At 45.4% G+C, this 27,742-nt stretch overlaps 1 protein-coding gene across 2 annotated transcripts in view; it reads left to right on the top strand.

Moving 5' to 3' along the window:
• The window catches only part of LOC139262263 (kunitz-type protease inhibitor 1-like), a 70,954-nt gene that overhangs the window by 14,581 nt on the left and 28,631 nt on the right, over positions 1 to 27,742 (top strand). For both annotated transcript variants that reach the window (XM_070877408.1, XM_070877407.1), the window contains exon 2: positions 20,767 to 20,918. In XM_070877408.1, the coding sequence (XP_070733509.1) occupies positions 20,767 to 20,918 (152 nt within the window). The remainder of the gene's footprint in view (positions 1 to 20,766; positions 20,919 to 27,742) is intronic.

The raw sequence follows: 27,742 nt of genomic DNA, 5'->3' as shown, positions 1-27,742 counted from the left end.
GGACAGCACAGGAACATGCCTATTTGGTCTAATGGTCTTTTCTGCCATTCTGTCTCCAAAGCTCCTGTGGACTCAATGGCCCCAAGTTCCACATGATTTGCTCCTGAATTTTAGGAGCAACTGGTGTAGAACTGAGTATCTTTGAAATCGGAATTCTCGACATTTAGTTTGCTCCAGTTCTAGTCAGTTAGAACAGTTTCACTTTGGAACAGAATTTTTTTTTCAAAAGGGGGCATGTCCGGCCACTTACGCCTGATTTCAAAAGTTTCGTGAGTGAAAACTTACTCCAAACTAACTTAGAATGGAGTAAGTGAAGATTTTTGTACGCTCGAAAAAACCTTGTCTGCACTTTAGAAAATCAGGCGTAGGTTACAAATTAGGTGTAGGGAACGAGGAGGGGGAAGGGAAGTAATTAAATTCTACAATCAATCCTTAGTTATACTTATACAAATATTATACAAATAAATCCAACCTGAATAAAAATTTATAAGCAAAGAAAAGATTAAATAAACCATGTTCCTACCTGTGTGAAATAGCATCAGCCTTCGAGCTGCTGTGCTTCAGGCAGGCCTTTCATGTTGGAGACAGGCAGCGGTGTGGTGTCAGTGTCTCGACGGCAGCGGCAGCAAGCTTCGAGCTGAGCTGCAGTGCTTGAGGCAGGCCTTCATTCTCTTCGTGGCTGGCCGCGAAGAAGCAGCACCAGACGGACCCGAGGCCATTCGCCCATGAGATAACAGCGGCGTCAGTGGCTGGCCAGCAGCCGAAGAATCAACGCAGGACACACGCAGCTCATTAAGGTTCTTGAGGCCATTCGGACACGCTTTAGGGGAGGCATCAGTGGCTGGCCAGCAGCCAAAGAATCAGCAGCGGACCGACGTGAGGCCATTCGGCCATAGGATATCAGCGGCGTCAGTGGCTGGCCGGCAGTCGAATCAACACCTGACACACGCAGCTCTTTATGGTGCTTGAGGCCATTCGGCCACGCTTCAGGGGCGGCCTCTCCCTGTCCAAATGGCCTCAGTCCCCCTCATAGCTCGAAGGCTGCTGCTGTATCTTCGGCTGCCGTTAGCCACTGACGCCGCCCCTAAAGCGTGGCCGAATGGCCTCAAGCACCATAAAGAGCTGCGTGTGTCAGGTGTTTATTCTTCAGCTGCAACACCACGTATTGTCAACACCACGTATTGCAAAGTTGAATTGGCACTCTTATTTCTCCAAACACACAGTCCTTAATTTGCATGCACCAATGCAGCACCGGTGCTGCAAGTTTAGCAGTGAAAAGCTGAACTCACTGATTTCAGCAGGTGATTTATTCAGCAGTGCTGCTAAAAGCACTCCCTCACACACAGAAATATCAAAAAAAATTAAATTACAAGCCTTTGCAGGGGTCCAAGAAACAAATCTTCACTTTTTCTGCAGTATTTTTTAAAATGGCCGAGTGCCAATGTTTGTGTGAGTCTGCGCGTGCATGCACGCTCCAACATGCACACGCAGGGTTGCCGGCACCACGAGGGCTAATTTAAATTGTACCTGCCCCCTGCTACTTAGAAAATCGGCGCGAGTGTTAGGCTCCGCCCCCTGCTGCAAAGAGCGCGCCGCACCAAGTAGACATCGAGCTCCAAGGAGCTCGAGAATATCGGACTTTTTTTTAGACGCAGTTTTCGGCGCGAAAAACAGGCGCCCAGCTCAGAGGTGCGCCATTTTCGCCGCGGGACGAAACTTGGGGCCAAGAAACCTTCAGGGGTGTTCTCCCCAGTGTCCTGGCCGATATTAATCGCTCAAACAACATCACTGAAACAGATTATCTGGTCATTATCACATTGCTGTTTGTGGGAGCTTGCTGTGTGCAAATTGGCTGCTGCATTTCCTACGTTACAACAGTGACAGCACTTCAGAAGTATTTTATTGGCCTTAAAGTGCTTTGGGATGTCCTGAGGTCGTGGAAGGTGCGATATAAATGTGTCTTTATTGCAAGTTTAAAAGCTGTCATTCAATGTTCTCTCTGTGTAAATAAAATAACTGCATTTAATAAGAACAAAACATATCAGAGAATTGGCATCGTGGGTGTAGGGCAGGCTTGATGGACCAGATGGTCTTTTCCTACCCATCATTTCCTTATGGTTTCTGATGCTGGTGCCTCTGAAATAGAGGGATATGGTCTGGTTACACTCTATAACTTGTAGATCCTGTTCACTTAATTATTTTTTCAAAGCCGATCTGTTACTAAAGCTTTCTTTTATTCAAGTAATTAACGGTAGGGTCAGGCTTGAAATCCCGCTTCCAGCTACATTCCAGGAATTAAGCGCTCCAGCGTTGTCCTGGACTTGAGGGGAACCCACCTCAGTAAAAGGTGCACTCAGATTGCAAGTCGACAGACAATATCGCACAGCATTCAGGAACATCACCATTAAAATGGTGCCTGTGTACTGACCAGTCTTGAAATGGGAAGATCCGATAGGCTACAGGACTAGATATTATAGGAAAGTACATAGCGACAGGAGTATTCATCTCCTCGAGCCTATTCTGTCATTCAGTTAGATTATGGCTGATCCGTTCCTCAATTTTATTTAACTGCCTTGGTTCTGTAACCATTAATACCCTTTCTGAACAAAAATCTATCAATCTCAATGTTGCAATGTTCGATTGGCCTAGCGGAGAGGGGGAGAGAGGAGAGAGAGTCCCACTAATTTTTGTGGGAAAACTGCTTCTTGACATCATCCTTGAATGTCCTGGCTCTAATTTTAAAGTTAAGCCTCATTGTTCTGGGAAATAGGATAGAATTTACCAAATCCTGTAATCCTGTTAAACACCTCCATTAGATCACTGCTTAATCTTCTATACTTGAGGGAATACAAGCCGACTCTATGCAACCTGTTCTCCTGATTTAACCCTTTTAGCCCCGGTATCATTGGGGTGAATCTGCACTGCACCCGCTCCAAGGCCAATATATCCTCCTGCAGTGCGGTGCCCAGAACTGAGCACATTACCCCAGTTCGGGTCTAACCAGAGCTTTATACAACTGTAACATAACTTCCAGACCCCTTGAGATAAAGGCCAATATTCCATTGGTCTTTTTAATTATTCTTGTATCTGTCCATTAGCTTTTAGAAATGTTCACTTCAGTTACACCACAACAGTTGTGCTGACCTCTGGCCTAGAATCGGGTTGCTATGGGAGGACTTGTCCTGATCTTGGGCCTTCACATCTGCAATGTATTTGAACCCAAACTCCGATGTTTTCCTTGGACTCCATTGTTAAGTGACTAATCAGAACTGAGGTGTTAGAACTATCAGGAAAGATTGGAGCTTTCAAGCATTTATTTTTACATGGAGAATACCAGAACTGAGAAGGTTATAGAAACAAGGTGCAGGAGTAGGCCATTCGGCCCTTCTAGCCTGCACCGCCATTCAATGAGTTCATGGCTGAACATGCAACTTCAGTACCCCATTCCTGCTTTCTCGCCATACCCCTTGATCCCCCTAGTAGTAAGGACTTCATCTAACTCCTTTTTGAATATATTTAGTGAATTGGCCTCAACAACTTTCTGTGGTAGAGAATTCCACAGCTTCACCACATTCTGGGTGAAGAAGTTCCTCCTCATCTCGGTCCTAAATGGCTTACCCCTTATCCTTAGACTGTGTCCCCTGGTTCTGGACTTCCACAACATTGGGAACATTCTTCCTGCATCTAACCTGTCTAACCCCGTCAGAATTTTAAACGTTTCTATGAGGTCCCCTCTCATTCTTCTGAACTCCAGTGAATACAAGCCCAGTTGATCCAGTCTTTCTTGATAGGTCAGTCCCGCCATCCCGGGAATCAGTCTGGTGAACCTTCGCTGCACTCCACCAATAACAAGAATGTCCTTCCTCAAGTTAGGAGACCAAAACTGTACACAATACTCCAGGTGTGGCCTCACCAAGGCCCTGTACAACTGTAGTAACACCTCCCTGCCCCTGTACTCAAATCCCCTCGCTATGAAGGCCAACATGCCATTTGCTTTCTTAACCGCCTGCTGTACCTGCATGCCAACCTTCAATGACTGACGTACCATGACACCCAGGTCTCTTTGCACCTCCCCTTTTCCTAATCTGTCACCATTCAGATAATAGTCTGTCTCTCTGTTTTTACCACCAAAGTGGATAACCTCACATTTATCCACATTATACTTCATCTGCCATGCATTTGCCCACTCACCGAACCTATCCAAGTCGCTCTGCAGCCTCATAGCATCCTCCTCGCAGCTCACACTGCCACCCAACTTAGTGTCATCCGCAAATTTGGAGATACTACATTTAATCCCCTCGTCTAAATCATTAATGTACAGTGTTAACAGCTGGGGCCCCAGCACAGAACCTTGCGGTACCCCACTAGTCACTGCCTGCCATTCTGAAAAGTTCCCATTTACTCCTACTCTTTGCTTCCTGTCTGACAACCAGTTCTCAATCCATGTCAGCACACTACCCCCAATCCCATGTGCTTTAACTTTGCACATTAATCTCTTGTGTGGGACTTTGTCGAAAGCCTTCTGAAAGTACAAATATACCACATCAACTGGTTCTCCCTTGTCCACTCTACTGGAAACATCCTCAAAAAATTCCAGAAGATTTGTCAAGCATGATTTCCCTTTCACAAATCCATGCTGACTTGGACCTATCATGTCACCTCTTTCCAAATGCACTGCTATGACATCCTTAATAATTGATTCCATCATTTTACCCACTCACCGAACCTATCCAAGTCGCTCTGCAGCCTCATAGCTGACCGGTCTATAATTCCCTGTTATCTCTCTCCCTCCTTTTTTAAAAAGTGGGGTTACATTGGCTACCCTCCACTCCATAGGAACTGATCCAGAGTCAATGGAATGTTGGAAAATGAATGTCAATGCATCCACTATTTCCAAGGTCACCTCCTTAAGTACTCTGGGATGCAGTCCATCGGGCCCTGGGGATTTATCGGCCTTCAATCCCATCAATTTCCCCAACACAATTTCCCGACTAATAAGGATTTCCCTCAGTTCCTCCTCCTTACTAGACCCTCCGACCCCTTTTATATCCGGAAGGTTGTTTGTGTCCTCCTTAGTGAATACCGAACCAAAGTACTTGTTCAATTGGTCTGCCATTTCTTTGTTCCTCGTTATGACTTCCCCTGATTCTGACTGCAGGGGACCTACGTTTGTCTTTACTAACCTTTTTCTCTTTACATATCTATAGAAACTTTTGCAATCCGTCTTAATGTTCCCTGCAAGCTTCTTCTCGTACTCCATTTTCACTGCCCTTATCAAACCCTTTGTCCTCCTCTGCTGAATTCTAAATTTCTCCCAGTCCCCGGGTTCGCTGCTGTTTCTGGCCAATTTGTATGCCACTTCCTTGGCTTTAATACTATCCCTGATTTCTCTTGATAGCCACGGTTGAGCGACCTTTCCTTTTTTATTTTTACGCCAGACAGGAATGTACAATTGTTGTAGTTCATCCATGCGGTCTCTAAATGTCTGCCATTGCCCATCCACAGTCAACCCCTTCAGTATCATTCGCCAATCTATCCTAGCCAATTCATGCCTCATACCTTCAAAGTTACCCTTCTTTAAGTTCTGGACCATGGTCTCTGAATTAACTTTCATTCTCCATCCTAATACAGAATTCCACCATATTATGGTCACTCTTCCCCAAGATTGCTAATTAATCCTCTCTCATTACACAACACCCAGTCTAAAATGGCCTCCCCCCTAGTTGGTTCCTCGACATATTGGTCTAAAAAACCATCCCTTATGCACTCCAGGAAATCCTCCTCCACCATATTGCTTCCAGTTTGGTTAGCCCAATCTATGTGCATATTAAAGTCACCCATTATAACTGCTGCACCTTTATTGCATGCACACCTAATTTTCTGTTTGATGCCCTCCCCAACATCACTACTACTGTTTGGAGGTCTGTACACAACTCCCACTAACATTTTTTGCCCTTTGGTATTCTGCAGCTCTACCCATACAGATTCCACATCATCCAAGCTAATGTCCTTCCTAACTATTGCCTTAATCTCCTCCTCAACCAGCAATGCTACCCAACCTCCTTTTCCTTTTATTCTCTCCTTCCTGAATGTTGAATACCCCTGGATGTTGAGCTCCCAGCCCTGATCATCCTGGAGCCACGTTTCCGTAATCCCAATCACATCATATTTGTTAACATCTATTTGCACAGTTAATTCATCCACCTTATTGCGGATACTCCTTGCATTAAGACACAAAGCCTTCAGGCTTGCTTTTTTTACACCCTTTGTCCTTTTAGAATTTTGCTGTACAGTGGCCCTTTTTGTTCTTTGCCTTGGGGTTTCTCTGCCCTCCACTTTTCCTCATCTCCTTTCTGTCTTTTGCTTTTGCCTCCTTTTTGTTTCCCTCTGTCTCCCGGCATTGGTTCCCATCCCCTTGCCATATTAGTTTAACTCCTCCCCAACAGCACCAGCAAACACTCCCCCTTGGACATTGGTTCCGGTCCTGCCCAGGTTTGTACTGGTCCCACCTCCCCCAGAACCGGTTCTAATGCCCCAGGAATTTGAATCCCTCCCTGCACCACTGCTCAAGCCACGTATTCATCTGCGCTATCCTGCGATTCCTACTCTGACTAGCACGTGGCACTGGTAGCAATCCCGAGATTACTACTTTTGAGGTCCTACTTTTTAATTTAGCTCCTAGCTCCTTAAATTCGTTTCGTAGGACCTCATCCCTTTTTTTTAACCTATGTCGTTGATACCAATGTGCACCATGACAACTGGCTGATCTCCCTCCCTTTTTAGAATGTCCTGCACCCGCTCCGAGACATCCTTGACCCTTGCACCAGGGAGGCAGCATACCATCTTGGAGTCTCGGTTGCGGCCGCAGCAACGCCAATCTATTCCCCTTACAATTGAATCCCCTATCACTATCGCTCTCCCACTCTCTTTCCTGCCCTCCTGTGCAACAGAGCCAGCCACGGTGCCATGAACTTAGCTGCTGCTGCCCTCCCCTGATGAGTCATCCCCCTCAACAGTACCCAAAGCAGTGTATCTGTTTTGCAGGGGGATGACCACAGGGGGACCCCTGCACTACCTTCCTTGCACTGCTCTTCCTGCTGGTCTTCCATTCCCTATCTGGCTGTGGACCCTTTCCCTGCGGTACGACCAACTCGCTACACGTGCTACTCACGCCATTCTCAGCATCGTGGATGCTCCAGAGTGAATCCACCCTCAGCTCCAACTCCATAACGCGGTCCATCAGGAGCTGGAGGAGGATACACTGGAGTCGTCCCTGAGTTCCCACATGGTACAGGAGGAGCATAACACCCGACCGAGCTCTCCTGCCATGACTTAACCCTTAGATAGGCAACAACAATGTTAAAGTTTACTCACTGTTATAGAAGAGAAAAAAGAAAAACTACTAGTTATAACTATCAGAGAGGTCACCTGTTAGAGGGCTTTAGGGTAGACATAAAGAAGATGTTCCACTTGTGGGAAATTCTAAATTAAGGATCATAAATATAAGATGGTCATTAAATCTAATGTGTCTTTACCCAGCGCGTGGTGTGAATGTGGAACTTGCTATCACATGGAATAGTTGAGACGAATAGCATAAATGCATTTAAGGAGAAGCTAGATAAGTAAATGAAGGAGAAAGGAATGGAAGGATATGCAGACACAAAAGCAAAATACTGCAGATGCTGGAATCTGAAATAAAAACAGAAAATGCTGGAAATATTCAGCAGGTCAGGCAGCATATGTGGAGAGAAAAACAGAGTGAACATTTCAGGTCGATGACCCTTCATCAGAACTGCCGCAGGTTTGAAAAGAACACATTCTTAAGAAGCACTGAAAGGGGGACGGGAAAAAAGAACAAAAGGGATGGTCTGTGAACTTGATGAGTCCAGAAGGCTGCAAAGCACCTAATCGAACGATGTGGTGCTGTCCCTCGAGCTTGCGTTGAGCTTCTTTGGAACAGTGTAGGAGTCCGAGTGGCAGTGGAGAATAGAAGTGACAGGCGACTGGAAGCTCGGTCACGTTTACGGACTGAACGGAGGTGTTCCGCAAAGTGGTCGCCCAATCTGCGTTTGGTCTCCCCAATGTAGTGGAGACCATATCGTGAGCAGCGACTACAGTATACTAAATTGAAAGAAGTATAAGTAAATCACTGTTTCACCTGGAAGGAGTATTAGGGGCCCTGGACAGTGGGAAGGGAGGAGGTAAAAGGGCAGGTGTTGCATCTCTTGCGCTTGCACGAGGGGGTGCTGGGGGTGACTGCGGAATGGACCAGGGAGTCGTGGCGCTAGCCGTCCCTTCGGAATGCTGAGAGGGGAGGGGAAGATGTGATTGGTGGTGGGATCGCGCTGGAGGTGGCGGAAATGGCGGAGGATGATCCGTTGAACGTGGAGGCTGGTGGGGTGAAAGATGAGGACAAGGGAAATCCTGTCGTGGTTCTGGGAGGGAGGGGAAGGGGTGAGAGCAGAGGTACGGGATATAGAATGGACACGATCGAGGGCCATGTTAACCACGGTAGAGGGGAATCCTTTGATGGGGGGAAAAAAGAAGACATGTCAGAGGCACTTGTGTGAAAGGTTGCGTTGTCTGAACAGATGCAACGCAGACAGAGAAACTGGGAGAATGGAATGGAGTCCATATAGGATGTGGGGTTTGGGGGGTGTGGGGTTGAGTTGGGGAAGTGTAGTCAAGGTAGCTGTGGGCTTCTAGTGGATACTGGTCGAAAGCCTATCCCCAGAAATGGAGAGATGTCGAAGGGAAGGGAAGAGTCTGAGAAGGACCATGTGAAGGTGAGGAAAGGGTGGAAATTGGGTGCAAAGTGACTGAAATTTTCTAATTCAGGGCGCGAGCAGGAAACGATACCGATAGTCATCAATGTACCGGGAAGGAGAAACAGAGTTAGTAGAAGTCGCTCTCTTGCCTCAGAGTCGGTGTCGGTGTCTGTGTCCGTGTCTTGGTAATTGAGGAGGATGTCAGAGATTTCTTGGGCACTAGTCAATGAAGAGCAGTTGGACTGCTCCCCGGTGTCCTGACTAATATTCGCCCTTCAGCAAACACAGATGAAAACTGGACAAACTGGCCATTTGTCCCCTCACTGTTTGTGGGAGGTTACTGCTACAGAATGGTTGACCACACTAAATAATCTTGTGAATCATCCAGAACTCTGCTTCCCATACCCTAACTCACACCAAGTCCCGTTCACACATCACTCCAGTGCTCGCTGACCTACATTGGCTCTTGGTCTGGCAATGCCTCAAGTTTAAAATTCTCATCCTTGTGTTAAAATCCTGCCGGGTCTCGCTCCTCCCTATCTCTGTAACCTCCTCCAGCTCTACAACCCTCCCAAGAACTCTGCACTCCTCATTCTGGCTTCTTGCACATCCCCAATTTTCATCGCTCAACCATGGTGGCCGTGCCTTCAGCTGTCTGGATCCTAAACTCTGGAATTCCCTCCACAAACCTCTCTACCTCTCTACCTCTCTTGCCTCCTTAAGATGCTCCTTAAAACCTACCTCTTTGACCAAGCTTTTGGTCAGCTGTCCTAATATCTCCTTATGTGTATGATAATCGCTGCTGTAAAGCTCCATGGGACGTATTACTACATTAAAGACGCTATATAAATGCAAGTTGTTTGTTGTTGGAAGCTGTTTTACTACATCAAAGACGCTATATAAATACAAGTTGTTTGTTGTTTGTTGTTGTCCAAGTGCGAGTCTTGATCAGGGTATTTTCTCCTTCACCTTTTGCTTAAAGTAGCCTTGTTGTTGTGCCAACTCTCGAGGGTGTGGTGTGGAACTATACCCAGTCATTATTCAGAACCTGTTCCAACGACGTCAGACAATATTAAAATTAAGTACTCACAGGCGGCTAAGATTGTGATGTGAACTGGCTGGAGAGCGTTGCCTTCAGAGGAGGAGGACCTTGGGCAGCTGGGAGGAATGCCCAGATAGCACGTATCCCTAGCGCAGCTGTGCTTCTCCATCACTCTATCATACAATCATGGAATGGTTACAGCACAGAAGGAGGCCATTCGGCCCGTCGAGCCCGTGCTGGCTCTCTGCAAGAGCACTTTAGCTGTTACCACTCCCCCGACCTTTCCCCGTAGCCCTGCAAATGTTATTCCTTCAGCTACTTATCCAATTATTTTTTGAAAGCTACAATTGAATCTGCCTCCACCACCCTTTCAGGCAGTGATTCCAGATCCTGACCACTCGCTGTATAAAAAATTTTTTTCCTCATGTCGCCTTTGGTTCTTCTGCCAATCACCTTAAATCTGTGTCCTCTGGTTCTCGAACCTTCTGCCAATGGGAACAGTTTCTATCTACTCTGTCTAGACCCCTCATGATTTTGAACACTTCTATCAAATCTCCTCAGCCTTCTCTGCTCTAAGGAGAACCACCCCAGCTTCTCCAGTCTATCCATGTAACTGAGGTCCCTCATCCCTAGAACCATTCTTGTGACTCTTCTGCACCCTCTCTAAGGCCTTCAATTCTGGGCACCGTACCTTAGGAAGGATGTGGACACTGTACTCCAGTTGAGGCCGAACTAGTATTTCATGCAGGTTCATCATAACTTCCTTGCTTTTGTACTTTATGCCTCTATTTATGAAGCCCAGGATCCCTGTAAGCTTTTTAACCGCTTTCTCAACCTGCCCTGCCACCTTCAACAATTTGTGCACATATATTCCCAGTCTCTCTGTTCATGCATCTCCTTTAGAATTGTAACCTTTAGTTTATATTGCCTCTCCTCGTTCTTCCTACCAAAATATATCACTTCGCACCTTTCTGTGTTAAATTTCACCACATGTCCGCCCATTTCACCAACCTGTCTATCACTCGCCTCCTCACTGTTCACTATACTTCCAAGTTTTGTGTCATCTCCAAATTTTGAAATTGTGCCCTGTACACCCAAGTCCAAGTCATTAATATATATCAAGAAAAGCAGTAGTCCTAGAATCGACCCCTGGGGAACACCCCTGTATACCTTCCTTCAGTCTGGAAACAACCGTTCACCACTACTGTGTTTCTTGTCACTTAGCCAATTTCATATCCATGCTGTCACTGTCCCTTTTATTCCATGGGCTTCAACTTTGCTGGCAAGCCTATTATGTGGCACTTTATCAAACGTCTTTTGGAGGTCAATGTACATCACATCAATCGCATTACCCTCATTAATCTTGGTAAAGACAGATGCAAAGTAATCATTTAGTACCTCAAGCCATGCCCTCTGCCTCCATGCGTAGGTCTCCATTTTGGTTCCTAGTTGGCCCCACCCCTCCTCTTACTACCTGTTTACTATTTATATGCCTATAGAAGACTTTTGGATTCCCTTTTATGTTAGCAACTAATCTGTTCTCATACTCTCTTTGATCCTCTTATTTCCTTTTTTACTTCCCCTCTGAACTTTCTATATTCAGCCTGGTTCTCACTTGTACTCTCAATCTGACATCTGTCATATGCCCTCCAGCCCTACAATCCTCCAAGATCTCTGCGCTCCTCTAATTCTGGCCTCTTGTGCATCCCCGCTTTCCTTTGTTCCACCAGTGCCGTCGGCCGCCGAGGCCCCAAGCTCTAGAGTTCCCTCCCTAAATCTCTCCGCCTCTCTTCCCCCTTTAAGTCGCTACTTAAAACCTTCCTGTTTGACCCAGATTTTGGTTACCTGTCGTAATATCTCCTTATGTGGTCAGTGTCAAATTGTGTATGATTACGCTCCTGTGAAGCACCTTGGGATGTTGTATTATGTTAAATGCACTATATAAATGTAAATTGTTAATTAGATGAGTGCTGTTGGTAGTAGATGCAACTTTCTCCTGCCATTGACGATAATTGTAAACCTCAAATAGATACAGATTTTCTTGAGTCTTGTGATGTAAGGAAAGGTCTTGTACCTTTCTCATATAAAACTTTAGTTAGAGGGCAAAATATTGCAAAATATGGAATAGACCTGGCTGCTTTCTTGCGAATTTCTTTGTGGGTGAGACAAAGCAATACTCTGAATTGTTTTGAGATAGCGAATAGTTTCAGAGGGAGGTGACCAGTTTCCTGGAGGGATGTAATTACGTGTGCTCGCAAGTTAATTCCATCAGAAAATCCCTCACATCTTTGAAAGCGCATGAGAAACCTTGGCGTGCTTAGGTTACTTTCGGTGCCAAGCTATTTGATAGGCAAATCAGGTGTCAAAACAAAATGAAACCAAGGGCTGCTATTCAACTTCTATGTGCCTGGATGCAAAATTAATAGCATGCTTGTTCTTGTCAGCTGTGGCTCAGCTTGTAGCACTCTCGCCTCTGAGTCAGAAGATTGTAGGTTCAAGTCCCACTCCAGAGATTTGAGCACTGTTGAAGAAAGAAAAAGAAAGACTTGCATTTATATAGTGCCCTTCACGACCACGGACATCCCAGAGCACTTCACAGCCAATGAAGTCTTCTTGGAGTACAATCACTGTTGTAATGTAGGAAACGCAGCAGCCAATTTTGCGCATAGCTCCCACAAACAGCAATGTGATGATGACCTGATAATCTGTTTGTTGTTATGTTGATTGAGGGATAAATGTTGGCCAGGATACCGGGGATAACTCCCTGCTCTTCTTCAAAATAGTGCCATGGGATCTTTTACATCCACTTGATGGAACAGACGGGACCTCGGTTTAATGTCTCATCCGAAAGAAGGCACCTCTGACTTGAACCCACAAGCTTCTGACTCAGGCGAGTGTGCTACCCACTGAGTCACAGCTGACACTGAGTAGCTGACGGAGGTGCAGTCTTTTGGGTGAGACGTTAAACCGAGGCCCCGTCTGTTCTCTCAGGTGGATGTAAAAGATCCCATGGCACTATTTTGAAGAAGAGCAGGGGAGTTATCCCCGTTGTCCTGGCCAATATTTATCCCTCAATCGACATCATTAAAAACAGATTATATGGTCATTATCACATTGCTGTTTGTGGGATCTTTCTGTGAACAAATTGGCTGCCACGTTTCCTGCATTACAACCGTGACTACACTTCAAAAAGTACTTCATTGGCTGTAAAGCGCTTCGCGACGTCTGGTCGTGGAAGGCACTATATAAATGCGAGTATTTCTTTCATATCTAGTGGTGAAGAACTGCTTTGATTTGGAGTGTTCTTCAAAGAAACCAATTTGCACGCCATGAAAGCCACAAGTATGGCAGCAGTCTTTTGGATGTTTGGTTCTGAGTTGCCGTTTGTCTACCTTCGTTATAAAATACTGAAAGGAACACTGAGTTTGGACTATTCACTCTTATTTGGGGGAAAGTTTTAAGTATTATGTAAATCGAGCATTGTATTCCGATATTCTGTAGCATCTGTATAATACTACTCGGAATAAATCCTACCGCTAGTTTTAGTCTAAACGATGCACTCTGACAGGGCAAGTGGTGGTCTGCCCAGTCTCTGGCGCCAACATACTTTTCCACTCACTGTACATAAGGTTATAAGTGTCACAGGAAACACAGGTCTGCTGAAGGAAACTAGACTACATGGGGGGAAAAAAAGAGTTGCTTCTCTGAGTGTGTGGGCTATAACATCATTACAGGCTCCATTTCGACTGGAGCATTCTAATTCGACAGCTCTGGTGCTATGGACGTCATGACGCCAGGTGCACTATTCCGACTCAGTGAGTTTAGTGTGGGTAAATGTAGAGGCATTGAGAACCCAACAGTGGCTCGTGTGACTCACGGGAAAAATAGGGATCCCTGCTGCTGATCACTTATTATATCTACAAGCAAAACCAGACGTTTGACATTGGCTGTACCCTTCATAGCCTAAAGGCCCTTACCCATCACTCCTGTGTTCGCTGACCTACATTGGCTCACGGTTAAGCAATGACTCGATTTTCAAAATTCTCATCCTTAATTTCAAATCCCTCCATGCCCTCGCCCCTCCCTACCTCTGTAATCTCCTCCAGCCCCACAACCCCGCAAGATGTCTGTGCTCCTCTAATTCTGCCCTCTTGAGCATCCCTGATTGTAATCACTCAACATTTGGAGGCCCCAAGCTCTGGAACTCCCTGCCTAAACCTCTCTGCCTCTCTACCTCTCTTTCCTCCTTCAAGACGCCCCTTAAGATATACCTCTTTGACCAAGCTTTTGGTCACCTGCCCTAATTTCTACTTATGTGACTCGGTGTCAATTTTTTAAAAATCTCAAAACTCCTGTGAAGCGCCTTGGGATGTTTTACTACGGTAAAGGTGCTATATAAATACATGTGGTTGTTGTTGTTGTCTCTACTCTCTCGACCATCGAGCAAAGATGTTGGGTTTAGACTCTCAAGACTCCGGGCATTGAGTTTCTGAGCCTGGGAGAGCAGACAGTGAGACATGTTGACATGGTTTTTAAATGGCCTTTGGTTTATGATAATCCCACATACACACGCAGCAGACTCATGATAAGCACTGCATTCCGCTGCCAATATGTGTTTGTTCTGGAAGGGGCCAACAGCTCTATAAACTAAGATAAGGAGAGGTTAATGAGCAGACCTCTGTTCAATTAGTCACTCAGTCATTGACCCCAGTCCTGCAAACAAGTGTTCCCCCTCCTCCACTGAAGGTGGTGACTCATGTCACGGATACAGTTCCAAAGGTGCCGCCAACCCTCTGGTATCTCAGCCCAGTGCCAATTCTCTATCTATGAGCCTAGACAACAACAACTTGCATTTATATAGCACCCTTAACGTAGTAAAATGCCCAAAGGTGCTTTGCAGCAGCATAATCAGACAACATTTGACACCGAACTGTGAAAGTAGTATTAGGAAGGGGACCAAAAGATTGGTCAAAGAGGTAGGTTTTAAGGAGCATCTTAAAAGAGGTAGAGAGGCGGAGGGGTTATGGAGGGAATTCCAGAGCTTCGAGCCTAGGCAGCTGAAGCCACGGCCTCCAGTGGTGGGACGTAGACAATCGGGAATGTACAACAGGCCGTAATCGGAGGAACGTAGAATTTCCAGAGGGTTGTAGGGCTGGAGGAGGTTACCAAGATGGGGAGGGGCAAGGCTGTGGAAGGGTTTGAATACCAGGATGAATATTGGAGCTGTTGCTGGGCGGCGAGCCAGTGTAGGATATCCTACAAGCTGAATTTAGGAAGCTAGGAGTTAAATGAAAAAATAGGACCTCAAAGGTAGTAATCTCAGGATTGCTACCAGTGTCACGTGCTAGTCAGAGCAGGAATCGCAGGATAGCTCAGATGAATACGTGGCTTGAAGAATGGTACAGAAGGGAGGGATTCAAATTCCTGGAACATTGAAACCAGTTCTGGGGAAGGTGGGACCAGTACAAACCGGACGGTCTGCACCTGGGCAGGACTGGAACCAATGTCCTAGGGGGAGTGTTTGCTAGTGCTGTTGGGGAGGGGTTAAACTAATATGGCAGAGGGATGGGAACCTCTGCAGGGAGACAGAGGGAAGTAGAATGGGGGCAGAAGCAAGATAGAAAGAAGAAAAGTAAAAGTGGAGGGCAGAGAAACCCAAGGCAAAAATCAAAAAGGGCCACATTACAGCAAAATTCTAAAAGGGCAAAGTGTCTTAAAAAGACAAACCTGAAGGCTATGTGCCTCAATGCGAGGAGTATTCGTAATAAGGTGGACAAATTAACTGCACAGGCAGCAATTAATGAATATGATATAATTGGCATCACGGAGACATAGCTCCAGGGTGACCAAGGCTTGGGAACTCAACATCCAGAGGTATTCAACATTCAAGAAGGATAGACAGAAAGGAAAAGGAGGTAGGGTAGCATTGCTGGTTAAAGAGGAAATTAACGCAATAGTAAGGAAGGACATTAGCTTGGATGACGTGGAATCTGTATGGGTGGAGCTGCAGAATACCAAAGGGCAGAAAAAGTGAGTGGGAGTTGTGTAGAGACCACCAAACAGTAGTAGTGAGGTTGGGGACAGCATCAAACAAGAAATTAGGGATGCGTGCAATAAAGATACAGCAGTTATCATGGGCGACTTTAATCTACAAACTGGTAGCAATACGGTGGAGGAGGATTTCCTGGAGTGTATTAGGAATGGTTTTCTAGACCAATATGTCGAAGAACCAACTAGAGGGCTGACCATCCCAGACTGGGTGATGTGTAATGAGAAAGGACTAATTAGCAATCTTGTTGTGCAAGGCCCTTTGGGGACGAGTGACCATAATATGGTAGGATTCTTCATTAAGATGGAGAGTGACACAGTTAATTCAGAGACTAGGGTCCTGAACTTAAGGAAAGGTAACTTCGATGGTATGAGATGTGAATTGGCTAGATTAGACTGCCGAATGATACTTAAAGAGTTGATGGTGGATAGGCAATGGCAAACATTTAAAGATCGCATGGATGAACTTCAACAATTGTACATCCCTGCCTAGAGTAAAAATAAAATGGGGAAGGTGGCTCAACTGTGGCTAACAAGGCAAATTGAGGATAGTGTTAGAGACATATAAATTGGCCAGAAAAAGCAGCAAACCTGAGGACTGGGAGAAATTTAGAATTCAGCAGAGGAGGACAAGGTTTAATTAGGAGGGGGAAAATAGAGTATGAGAGAAAGCTTGCTGGGAACATAAAAACTGACTGCAAAAGCTTCTATAGATATGTGAAGAGAAAAAGATTAGTGAAGACAAACTTAGGTCCCTTGCAGTCAGATTCAGGTGACTTTATAATGTGGAACAAAGACATGATAGACCAGTTCGGTCTGTCTTCACGAAGGAAGACATAAATAACCTTCCGGAATTGCGAGGGGACCGAGGGTCAAGTGAGAAGGAGGAACTGAAGGAAATCCTTATTAGGCGTGAAATTGTGTTAGGGAAATTGATGGGTTGAAGGCCGATAAATCCCCAGGGCCTGATAGTCTGCATCCCAGAGTACTTAAGGAAGTGGCCCTAGAAATAGTGGATGCATTGGTGGTCATTTTCCAACATTCTATCGACTCTGGATCAGTTCCTATGGACTGGAGGGTAGCTAATGTAACACCACTTTTTTTTTTTTAAAAACGAGGGCGAGAGAAAACAGGTAATTAATAGACTGGTTATCCTGACATCAGTAGTGGGGAAAATGTTGGAATCGGTTATTAAAGATGAAATAGCAGCGCATTTGGAAAGCAGTGACAGGATCGGTCCAAGTCAACATGAATTTATGAAAGGGAAATCATGCTTGACAAATCTTCTAGAATTTTTTGAGGATGTAACCAGTAGAGTGGACAAGGGAGAACCAGTGGATGTGGTGTATTTGGACTTTCAAAAGGCTTTTGACAAGGTCCCACACAAGAGATTGGTGTGCAAAATTAAAGCACATGGTATTGGGGGTAATGTACTGACGTGGATCAAGAACTGGTTGGCAGACAGGAAGCAGAGAGTCGGAATAAACGGGTCCTTTTCAGAATGACAGGCATTGACTAGTGGGGTGCCGCAGGGCTCAGTGCTGGGACCCCAGCTATTTACAATATACATTAATGATTCAGATGAAGGAATTGAGTGTAATATCTCCAAGTTTGCAGATGACACTAAGCTTGGGTGGCGGTGTGAGCTGTGAGGAGGACGCCAAGAGGCTGCAGGGTGACTTGGACAGGTTAGGTGAGTGGGCAAATGCATGGCAGATGCAATATAATGCAGATAAATGTGAGGTTATCCACTTTGGTGGCAAAAACAGGAAGACAGAATATTATCTGAATGGTGGCAGATTAGGAAAGGTGGAGGTGCAACGAGACCTGGGTGTCATGGTTCATCAGTCATTGAAAGTTGGCATGCAGGTACAGCAGGTGGTGAAGAAGGTAAATGGTATGTTGGCCCTCAAAGCTAGGGTTTTGAGTATAGGAGCAGGGAGGTCTTACTGCAGTTGTACAGGGCCTTGGTAAGGCCTCACCTGGAATACTGTGTTCAGATTTGGTCTCCTAATCTGAGGAAGAACATTCTTGCTATTGAGGGAGTGCAGCGAAAGTTCACCAGACTGATTCCTGGGATGGCAGGACTGACATATGAGGAGGGACTGGATCGATTGGGCCTGTATTCACTGGAGTTTGGAAGAATGAGAGGGGATCTCGTAAAAACATATAAAATTCTGACAGGACTGGACAGGTTAGATGCAGGAAGAATGTTCCCAATGCTCGGGAAGTACAGAACCAGGGGCCACAGTCTAAGGATCAGGGGTAAGCCACTTAGGACTGAGATGAGGAGAAACTTCTTCACTCAGAGAGTGGTTAACCTGTGGAATTCCCTACCGCAGAGAGTTGTTGATGCCAGTTCATTGGATATATTCAAGAGAGAGTTAAATATGGCCCTTATGGCTAAAGGAATCAAGGGTTATGGAGAGAAAGCAGGAAAGGGGTACTGAGAAAGGGGTACAGCCATGATCTTATTGAATGGCGCTGCAGGCCGAAGGGCCGAATGGCCTACTCCTGCACCTATTTTCTATGTTTCTATGAGCAGGGTGTTGGGTGGGTGAGTCTTGGTGCGAGTTAGATCAGCTGAAGTTTACGATGGGTGTAAGATGGGAGACCGGCCAGGAGAGGATTGGAATAGTCGAGCCTGGAGTTAACAAAAAGCGCGGATGGGGGTTTCAGCAGCAGTTGAGTTGTTTGGAAGCACATTCAAATCTAGCTAAGATCGGCTAACTCGGTACTGACTGTGGATCGGACTGGAGATCTCCCTGATCTGTATGGCCATGAGTGGGAAAACTCTCGATTGTTTCTGTCCTTGAGTGACTGCCTCTGGACTAACTTGGATTTACTGACAAACAGCGGAACCAAGAACAGAGAATGGTGAAGAATTTTATGGAATAATGCATTTATATAGCACCTTTCACAACCTCAGGATGTCCCAAAGCGCTTTACAGCCAACAAAGTACTTTTGAAGTTACTGTTGTAATGTAGGACATTTTGCACACAACAAACTTCCGCAAACAACATAGATACACAAATGGCAAGATCATCTGTTTTAGTGATCTTGGTTGAGGGATAAATATTGGCCAAAACCGGGGCTGGACTTCCTTGCTCTTCTTCCAATAGTGCAGTGGGATCTTTTACATCCACCTGAGAGGGCAGTTGGGATCTCAGTTTAACGTCTCATCTGAAAGCTTGCCCCTTGGACAGTGCAGCGCTCCCTCATGTACTGCACTGGAGTGTCAGCCTGGATTATGTGTTGAAGTCTCTGGTGTGGGACTTAAAAGCCAAGACTGCTACTGACTGAACTGATACTGCTCAGGGTCTTCAAATCAAACTAACGAGAAATTCCTCAGTGTTCCTGTTAACCTGCGCACATTGCTGTAAGGACGGAGAGATGATGGAACTCTGATCCTCACAGCAGTTCCTGGTACCCTGCCCTCCCATACTTACAGTCTGTCTGTTGGGTTCATTTCTTGTACGTCGTTGATGACCCCTTTGAGGAAACAAAGTGAAGAGCTCACACTTCACGCAATGTCCTGCAGCCTTGGGTTTGTTGAATCTGATGGGAATAAAACTGGTGTTGGATGTTCTTGTACTCGCTGACCTACATTGGCTCACCACTACGCTTCGCCTTAATTTTAAAATTCAAATCTCTCCATGGCCTCGCCCCTCCTTATCTCTAATCTCCTCCAGCCCGATAATCTCCACCTATTCCGACCTTCCGAACATCTTCGAATGCTCCATCATTGATGACCGTGCCTTTATCCGCCTAGGTCCTAAGCTCAGGAATTCCCTGCCTAAATCTCTCCACCTCTCCACTTCTCTTTCCTCCTTTAAGACGCTCCTTAAAACCTCCCTCTTCGACCAAGCTTATGGTCGCCTGCCCGAACATCTCCTTATATAGCTCGGTGTCTAATGTTTTTTTGTTGAAAACACTCCTGTGAAGCGCCTTGGGATGTTTTATTACACTAAAGGCGTTATACAAATATATAAGTTGTTCTTGGTGTGGTTATCCTAGCACACAATACTTTCAGAATAGACAGTAGGTTTAAGTTGCCAGACAAACATCTGTCTGGTCTCAACGCTGTAATTTTAAAATCCATCTTATTTTTAAAGTTATTATTGAGGCACTTCAGTCAAAGTCATAGTGCAGGAGACCACTGAGGCTGAAGGGAGTAGGAGAGAAGACTCAATAAATCAGGAAACCGGTGATTAGGAAGGGAGGGAGACTTGCATTTATATAGCACCTTTCACGACCACTGGACTTCTCATAGCACTTTACAGCCAATAAAGTACTTTTGGAGTGCATTCACTGTTGTAATGAGGGAAACGTGGCAGCCAATTAGCACAGAGGAGCTGCAGTTATCTTGGTTTGTAGATTGCAGAGGAAAACCAGACCAAGGGATGTAAGGAGTTGCATAGTTTTGAGGTTCAGGGAAGGAATGATTTAGCATAGGAGATGGAGCAATGGGCACTGTATGGTTAGAGGGACAGTACTCCTGGGACAGAAGGAAGTTCATAGGAGCACTGACCATAGGTATATCCATCAAACCTAGTCCAGAAAGGTTGGCGATTAGAGGTAAGAGAGTGGTCACGTATTGGGCAACAAGCTTGAGTTTCTTGTTCTAGATGGAACAAGAAAGACTGCAGCCACAAGGCCAGTTACCCCATCTAGTTCATTCTGTCCACAGAGCATGTTGAATGGACTGTATACCAGGGAGAGAGCTGTTTCCCGGTCAAGTAGCGGAAGTGATCAAATATTATTGATGTCGAATATCATGTTTGGGAATGCAACATTGTTTTTGAAAGATGTAAATGTGATGTGGTCCAGTGTGAATAAATACTGCCCTGTTCCAGCTCTCATTGTTCTACCAGCCCTGATCATCTTGACCTTTCCTCCCGTTATAGGTGACAAGCTGCCTGTGGCGAATGCCGGAAGGGACCGGATTGTGCAGCCAAATGAGGACGTAACTCTAAGTGGGTTGGAGAGTAGAGATGACTATAAAATTGTCAAATTTAATTGGACTCTCTTCCGTGGAGATCCGTCGGTGAAGATAAAGGTATGTATCCACGGAGAATGGGGCAACTACCACTCGGCAAATAGAATAAGCCAGCCAATGTTGAGTTGTGTTTTCTTCAATTACAGCCTGTGGGAAAGAGCCTTTTTGGATTCTTATAAGCTGAATCTGTTTCAACTCATCTTGGGTAACATGTCTAACCTTCATTAAACTTTCTAGCCAGGCATTAATCACACCAGTGTGTGTCTGTGACCATGGCTCCCTAGTCCTATTTTACCCCTCTGCCTTGCCTTCCGACATATCACTCCATCCTCCTCTACTGCCTGTCCTCTGTTGCCCTCGTTTGGGCCACAGCTCTCCCAGATTTTGCTCCTTTCTGACTCCCATCAAGCACTGCATTGCTGCCAATGACATTCGTCTTCTACTTGCATGGCCACCTGTGGTTTACCCCTCCCCTTCTCCATCTTGGTGCGGACTTGGCGATGATCTGTAAAAGAACACGATCCGCTCCTGTGTGCCTGCAGACCCTGAACTCAGCTCGCCAAAAGGTTGTTGCCAAATTCGCAATTTTTAAATGTATTCATTCTCGGGATGTGGGCATCGCTGGCAAGGCTGGCTTTTCTTACCCGTCCTTAGTTGCCCCAAGAAGCTGATAGTGGGCCTGTGGTTGGAGGTTTGACACAACTGAATGCCTTGCTACATCACTTCTGAGGACAGTTAAGAGTCAACCATGTTGGTATAGGACTTCTTTCTTTCATTTGGGAGTTGCAAAGCAAATGTCAATCTCCAAGTTGGATATTCAGGCTAAAGCTTCCGGTGTAACAGCGTGGATATCTTGTAGCCTGCCTGCAAATTTCTTCAGAGGGCAGTGCTCAATGATGTGCTCCAGGATCTGATTAGGAGCTCCACAGTCACATGATGGGGATGCTTTAATCTTCCACCTCTGGAGAAGGTGGCAGCATCGAACGTGACCAGTTGATGGTTGTCCGCTGTTTGCGAGGAAGGTTTGATCCTTCGGGTTGTACTGTGGGGTGCTCGGTAAGGAATCCAATCCATGTGTGTCAGTTCTTCCAGCTCTTGGACTGGACTGGAGTCACACACAAAGTAGAGCCGGTAAGGGCAGCAGATTTCCTTTCCGAGAGGCCATCAACAAACCAGTTGAGTTTTTATGACAATCAGGGTCACTTTTACTGATATTTCCAGATTTCTTTTTTTAAACTGAAATCAAACTGATAAGATTGGATTTGAACTTGTATTCTCTGGATTATTAACCCAGGCCTCTAGAGTACTAGTCAGTAACATAACCACCACACTACCATATCCTTGACTGTCTGATGTCTTCGAATCAGAAAATATTATAACACAGGAACATCGAGTCTGTGCTGGTCTTTTCCTCCACATAAGCCTCCGACTCTAATCTCACTCTCCTGCTTTCTCAATCACTGTGACATTCCTCATTTTCAAGCAACAAATTAAAATAATTAATGGATTTTGCTTCAACAAGGGTTTGTGTCAGATAATTCCAGACTCTGTGTAATTTTCAATAACCCCCTTTTTAATTTTTTTTGTGTTTACCTTAAATTTGTGCACTATCACTATTCTCGCTGGACAAATTCTATCGCACTTTTCCTTGTCATAACCCTTGATAATCTTGAAGACATTATCAGGTCACCCTTGACCACCTCAGACGCAGTGCAGAAAATCCTGACTTCTTTCAACTATAACCCCCTCCATCACTGGCAACATCCTCGTGAAACTCCGCTGCACTTTTCCCATTGATTTTGCATCCTTCCTATAATGTGGTTCCCATAACTGCATCCTGTATGTCAACTGGAGTCTAACAGGTTGAACATTACCTTACTCTTGCATTCTGTTCTGCCAGATGCAAAATCAAGGATTTTGTTGGCCATTTTTATGGCCTTACTTACTCTAGCTGCACCCCGTCAATGACCTGTGCACCTGCACATCAAGGTCTGTTTGTTCTTCGACTGCATTTCAAATCTTATAATTTGTACTGCATTTTCTCTCCCTATTCTCACTTCAAGACCCAGATGAGCCAAAACTTCTTACAACTGGATATCTGCAAAAAAGTTGAGGCTGTCCTCATAGATTCATAGAAATTTACAGCATGGAAGGAGGCCATTTCGGCCCATCGTGTCCACGCCAGCCAACAGAGAGCTTATCCAGTCTAATCCCACTTTCCAGCTCTTGGTCTGTAACCCTGTAGGTTACGGCACTTCAAGTGCATATCCACTTTTTAAATGTGGTGAGGGTTTCTGCCTCTACCACCCTTTTAGGCAGTGAGTTCCAGACCCCCACCACCCTCTGGGTAAAGAAATTTCCCCTCATATCTCCTCTAATCCTCCCCGATTGCTTTAAATTTATGCACCCTGGTTGCTGACCTCTCTGCTAAGGGAAATAGGTCCTTCCTCTCCACTCTATCTAGGCCCCTCCATAATTTTATACACCTCAATAAGGTCTCCCCTCCGCCTCCTCTGTTCCAAAGAAAACAAACCCAGTCTATCTAATCTTTCCTCATAGCTAAAATTCTCCAGTCCAGGCAACATCCTGGTAAATCTCCTCTTTACCCTCTCTAGTGCAATCACGTCTTTCCTGTCCTGTTTGCTCCTGTCTGCCCCTTGATTTCTCTGACCTCAAATCCATCAACGTCTCCAGGTGCCACCTCAGGTCGCATCAGAAAGCGTGGAATCTTGGTATCCTGCTCACTTCCCTGGCTCATTTCCCTCTGCCACACTCCTTCCGTCGCCAAGACTGCTTCCGCAACAATTGTCCATCTCTGCCCCACCGGGAAAAAACACACAAGCTTATGCCTTCATCACCTTGATGCACAACTTCACCGGTGCTCTTCCAGCTGGTCTTCATGAGCTTCACTCATCGAAAACTTCATAGGCCTCCTTCACACTGCCCCAAGTCCCGTCAAATGCCACCTCTTCTGGTGACTTCTCCGAGTTGTGCACATAGGTGGGCGAGAGTTGGGTGAATCTGTTAAACATAGTGACAGCGGGAACTCTGCCAGAGTGAGAATTCGATGCAGATGGGGAAGGAGGTGCTGAGTGATTTAAACCATGGGGCGACAGTAAATAAGTAAATATATAAATAAATAATAATAGTAATTAATTTGATCAAAGGGGATAACATTAAAATTAACTATTTAGATAATCCCAACATTAAAGGAATCCAATTTGCATTAATAAATATCTGGTATACATAAGTAATAGGAGGGAAGGGGATACTAAGAGGTTAATAAACAAAAAACAATACTAATTAGTTACAAATTAACCTGAAATCAAGCTAAGTCTATTTATTAAATATAATCTGGATCTCAAGTAATTCTGTTATATCTACAATTAAATTACCAACCAATAAATAGAAACTAGAAATGGCAGTGTAGGCTCTTTGTGGGGACTGTACAAGTTGGGAATTTATGGACAGTGAAACTTTTCCTGATCATTCCACCATTGGCGGCCGTGCCTTCGTAGAAGTCTATAGAAGTTTACAGCAGGGAAGGAAGCCAATTCGGCCCATCGTGTCCGTGCCGGCCAACAAGAGGCTATCCAGTCTAATCTCACTTTCCAGCTCTAGGTCCATAATCCTGCAAGTTACAGCACATCAAGTGCACATCCAAGTACTTTTTAAATGTGGTGAGGGTTTCTGCCTCTACCATCCTTTCAGGCAGTGAGTTCCAGACCCCCACCACCCTCTGTGTGAAGAAATTTCCCCTCAAATTCCCTCAAATTTCTACCAATTACTTTAAATTTATGCCCCCTGGTTGTTGACCCCTCTGCTAGGGGAAAAAGGCACTTTCTGTCCACTATATCTAGACCCCTCATAATTTTATACACCTCAATAAGGTTTCACCTCAACCTTCTCTGTTCCAAGGAAAACAAACCCAGCCTATCCAATCTGTCCTCATAGCTAAAATTCTCCACTCCCGGCAACATCCTCGTAAATCTCCTCTGTACTCTCTCCAGTGCAATCACGTCCCTCCTGTAATTTGATGACCAGAACTGCACGCAGTACTCCAGTTGTGGCCTAACCAGTGTTTTACACAGTTCAAGCATAACGCCCCCTGCTCCTGTATTCTATGCCTTGGCTAATAAAGGCATGTATTCCATATGCCTTCTTAACCACCTTATCTACCTGGCCTGCTACTTTCAGGGAACTATGGACCTACACTCCAAGGTCCCTTTGTTCCTTTCCATTTCTCAATGTCCGGCCATTTAATGTGTATTCCCTTTCCTTGTTAGCCCTCCCCAAATGCATTACCTCACACTTCTCTAGATTAAATTCCATTTGCCACTGTTCTGCCTACCTGACCAGTTGATACCTTCCTGCAATCCGGAGCTTTCTTCTTCATTATCAGCCCCACAGCCAATTTTAGTATCATTTGCAAACATCTTAATCATATCCTCTATATTCAAGTCTAGATCATTGATGTGTATCACAAAAACAAGGGACCTAGTATTGAGCCCTGTGGAACCCCACTGAAACATCCTTCCAGTCACAAAAACACCCATCAGCCCTTTGCTTCCTGCCTCTGAGCCAGTTTTGGATCCAACTTGCCATTTTGCCCTGGATCCCATGGGCTTTTACTTTTGTGACCAGTCTGCCATGTGGGATCTTATCAAAAGCTTTGCTAAAATCCTATGGGCTAGACTTTCCACTTCACATCGCCCATCTAAGGCCCATCTATCGCCCACAACTGACCTCTATCGCCCATTTTGAGCAAAAAGTGGAAACTAGGCCCAACACATCGCCGGAAAAATAGACCCCCAAGTTTCCACTTTGATCGCCGAGATGATTGCCCACACAAGGTCCATCCCAAGTTTCGGCACCTAACATGCACTTCGCTGGGCCGATGCAAGGCCCAAAAGAGTGCTCAAAAATAGTTGCTTTTTCAGGGCCTAAGAGAAGGAAATGGGCAATACGATCGCCATTTTAACTTCAGAGGAAGGGTGGAGAATTAGTTCGGAGTCATTTAGAGAGTAAAATTGAAGCAAATTGTATTCAGAAATTTGGGACAGGGAATATAAATAGGTATTATCAACTTATTTATGCTATATAGATCTCATATATATTGGAATTATTTAGTAAATAGCTTTTACATAGTGAAGTTATTTAATATTGTTGGTGCCTATCAAACTGACTGGTATACAGCTTAGAGAGGGCAGACTACAGAGATTATTGAAATCAGTGAAAGTAATTATTGATAGTGATTATGGGGTCTATGCTTTCCCTGCCTTTAATTGCAACTGCTCACACACTGGTTACTGAAAGGATCAATCGAAGAGGTGGCACAGTAATGCGTAGACGGAGACGAAGACAGAGGAGAGACCGTATAGCCAACAAAGGTACTTGGAGAAGCAATCCTACCTGAACTTGTCTGAAAATGCTTGTCTTAGGAGGCTGCGATTCTGGAAGGAGGTCATCGATGAGATATGTCAACTCGTCAAGGATGATCTGCAGCCTTCCAGCACCATCAGAACCGCACTGTCCGTTGAGGTGACGGTTACTGCTGCCCTAGCCTTCTATGCATCGGGATCTTTTCAGGCTTCAGCTGGCGACATCTGCCATAGCTCTCAGCACACTACACACTGCTGCATTCAACAGATGACTGAAGCCCTTTACGCTCGCAGGATGGACTTCATAAGCTTCCCAATGACCAGGGAGGCACAGACCGAGAGTTTATTGTGGTGTTGCATGCTGCATAACCTAGCTATAAAGAGAGGACAAATAATGCCAGATCATGCTGCAGGTCTACCTCCAGAAGGAGATGAGACAGAAGAGGCAGCCAGCGAAGATGAAGAGGAGGTACAGGCGGGAGAGGACGCGGGCGAGGACATGGGGCGCTTAATCAGCCTGGCGATCTAGCACCGGTACCACCACACCTTTCCCGAAGACCAGTAGCCAGGGGCAGTTACACGGCCGCTAAGCTTTTGCGTCAGCAGCTCAATAATGAACGCTTCGCATGAACTATTATTGTTGATATTCAAACGTTCAATTACAGTTACGGTTAATCAAAAGTTTCATTTCCGTCGGGAAACCGAATAAACAAACAAATATGCATGAAAAACTATACGTTGTAAAACTTATGTAACTAAGAGAGAAGGTATAAAATTTGTAGAAATTTTTTTTTTAATTAAGAAACAAAAAATTTTTTTAAGAACTAATGAACAACACCCTCCCTCCAACCCCCCCACCCCCCGCACCAACCCACTCTTCCCTCAAAATCCCCAAAACGTTAGAAGAAGAAATTGAACATTTTAAATAACAAGTGGCCATTTCAGTCATGCTAACAAGTGGCCATTTCAGAAAGAATGGAAAATGAACAGTTAAGTATTGAATACAAATGGCCAATTTAGTAACAATAACAAGAGAATAATAAAGTGATAATAACAAGTGAACATTTTAAAACAAATGAACTATTGAGAAGCACTCCCCCCCCCCCCCCCCACCCCCCCACCCCCCCTTCCTACCTGCGACCACATTTCCCTCCAGATCCTGTCCCACTCCGTGTTCGCACCCCACCCGCCCGTTTTGATCTCCCCAGACCGACACCAAGACATCGTGCAGAGTGGGACAGCAAGATTTCCTGCCGTGGCGGAGGTAACGGAGCGGAAGCAGAAGCCTCAGACTCTATTTCCGAGTCAAGAGGAACTGTGTCCTCCATACTCGCTTGTGTGCTTGGGGTCTCGCTGCGAGTGGACACGACACCTTGGGTGCAGCACCGTGTCCAGCCAGCAACTAGGGCATTTGTTGCGGCTGTATGCTCCCTGATCGCCTCCAACGTCTCCCGAGCAGTCTGTGACTGCTAAGAAGACCAGCTGGAGAAGCACGAGCAGAAC

This window comes from Pristiophorus japonicus, chromosome 4 (assembly GCF_044704955.1).
Source record: "Pristiophorus japonicus isolate sPriJap1 chromosome 4, sPriJap1.hap1, whole genome shotgun sequence".
NCBI classification, from domain to species: domain Eukaryota; kingdom Metazoa; phylum Chordata; class Chondrichthyes; family Pristiophoridae; genus Pristiophorus; species Pristiophorus japonicus.
Note: the sequence above shows the minus strand (reverse complement) of the source record. Positions and strands in the feature narration are given on the sequence as shown.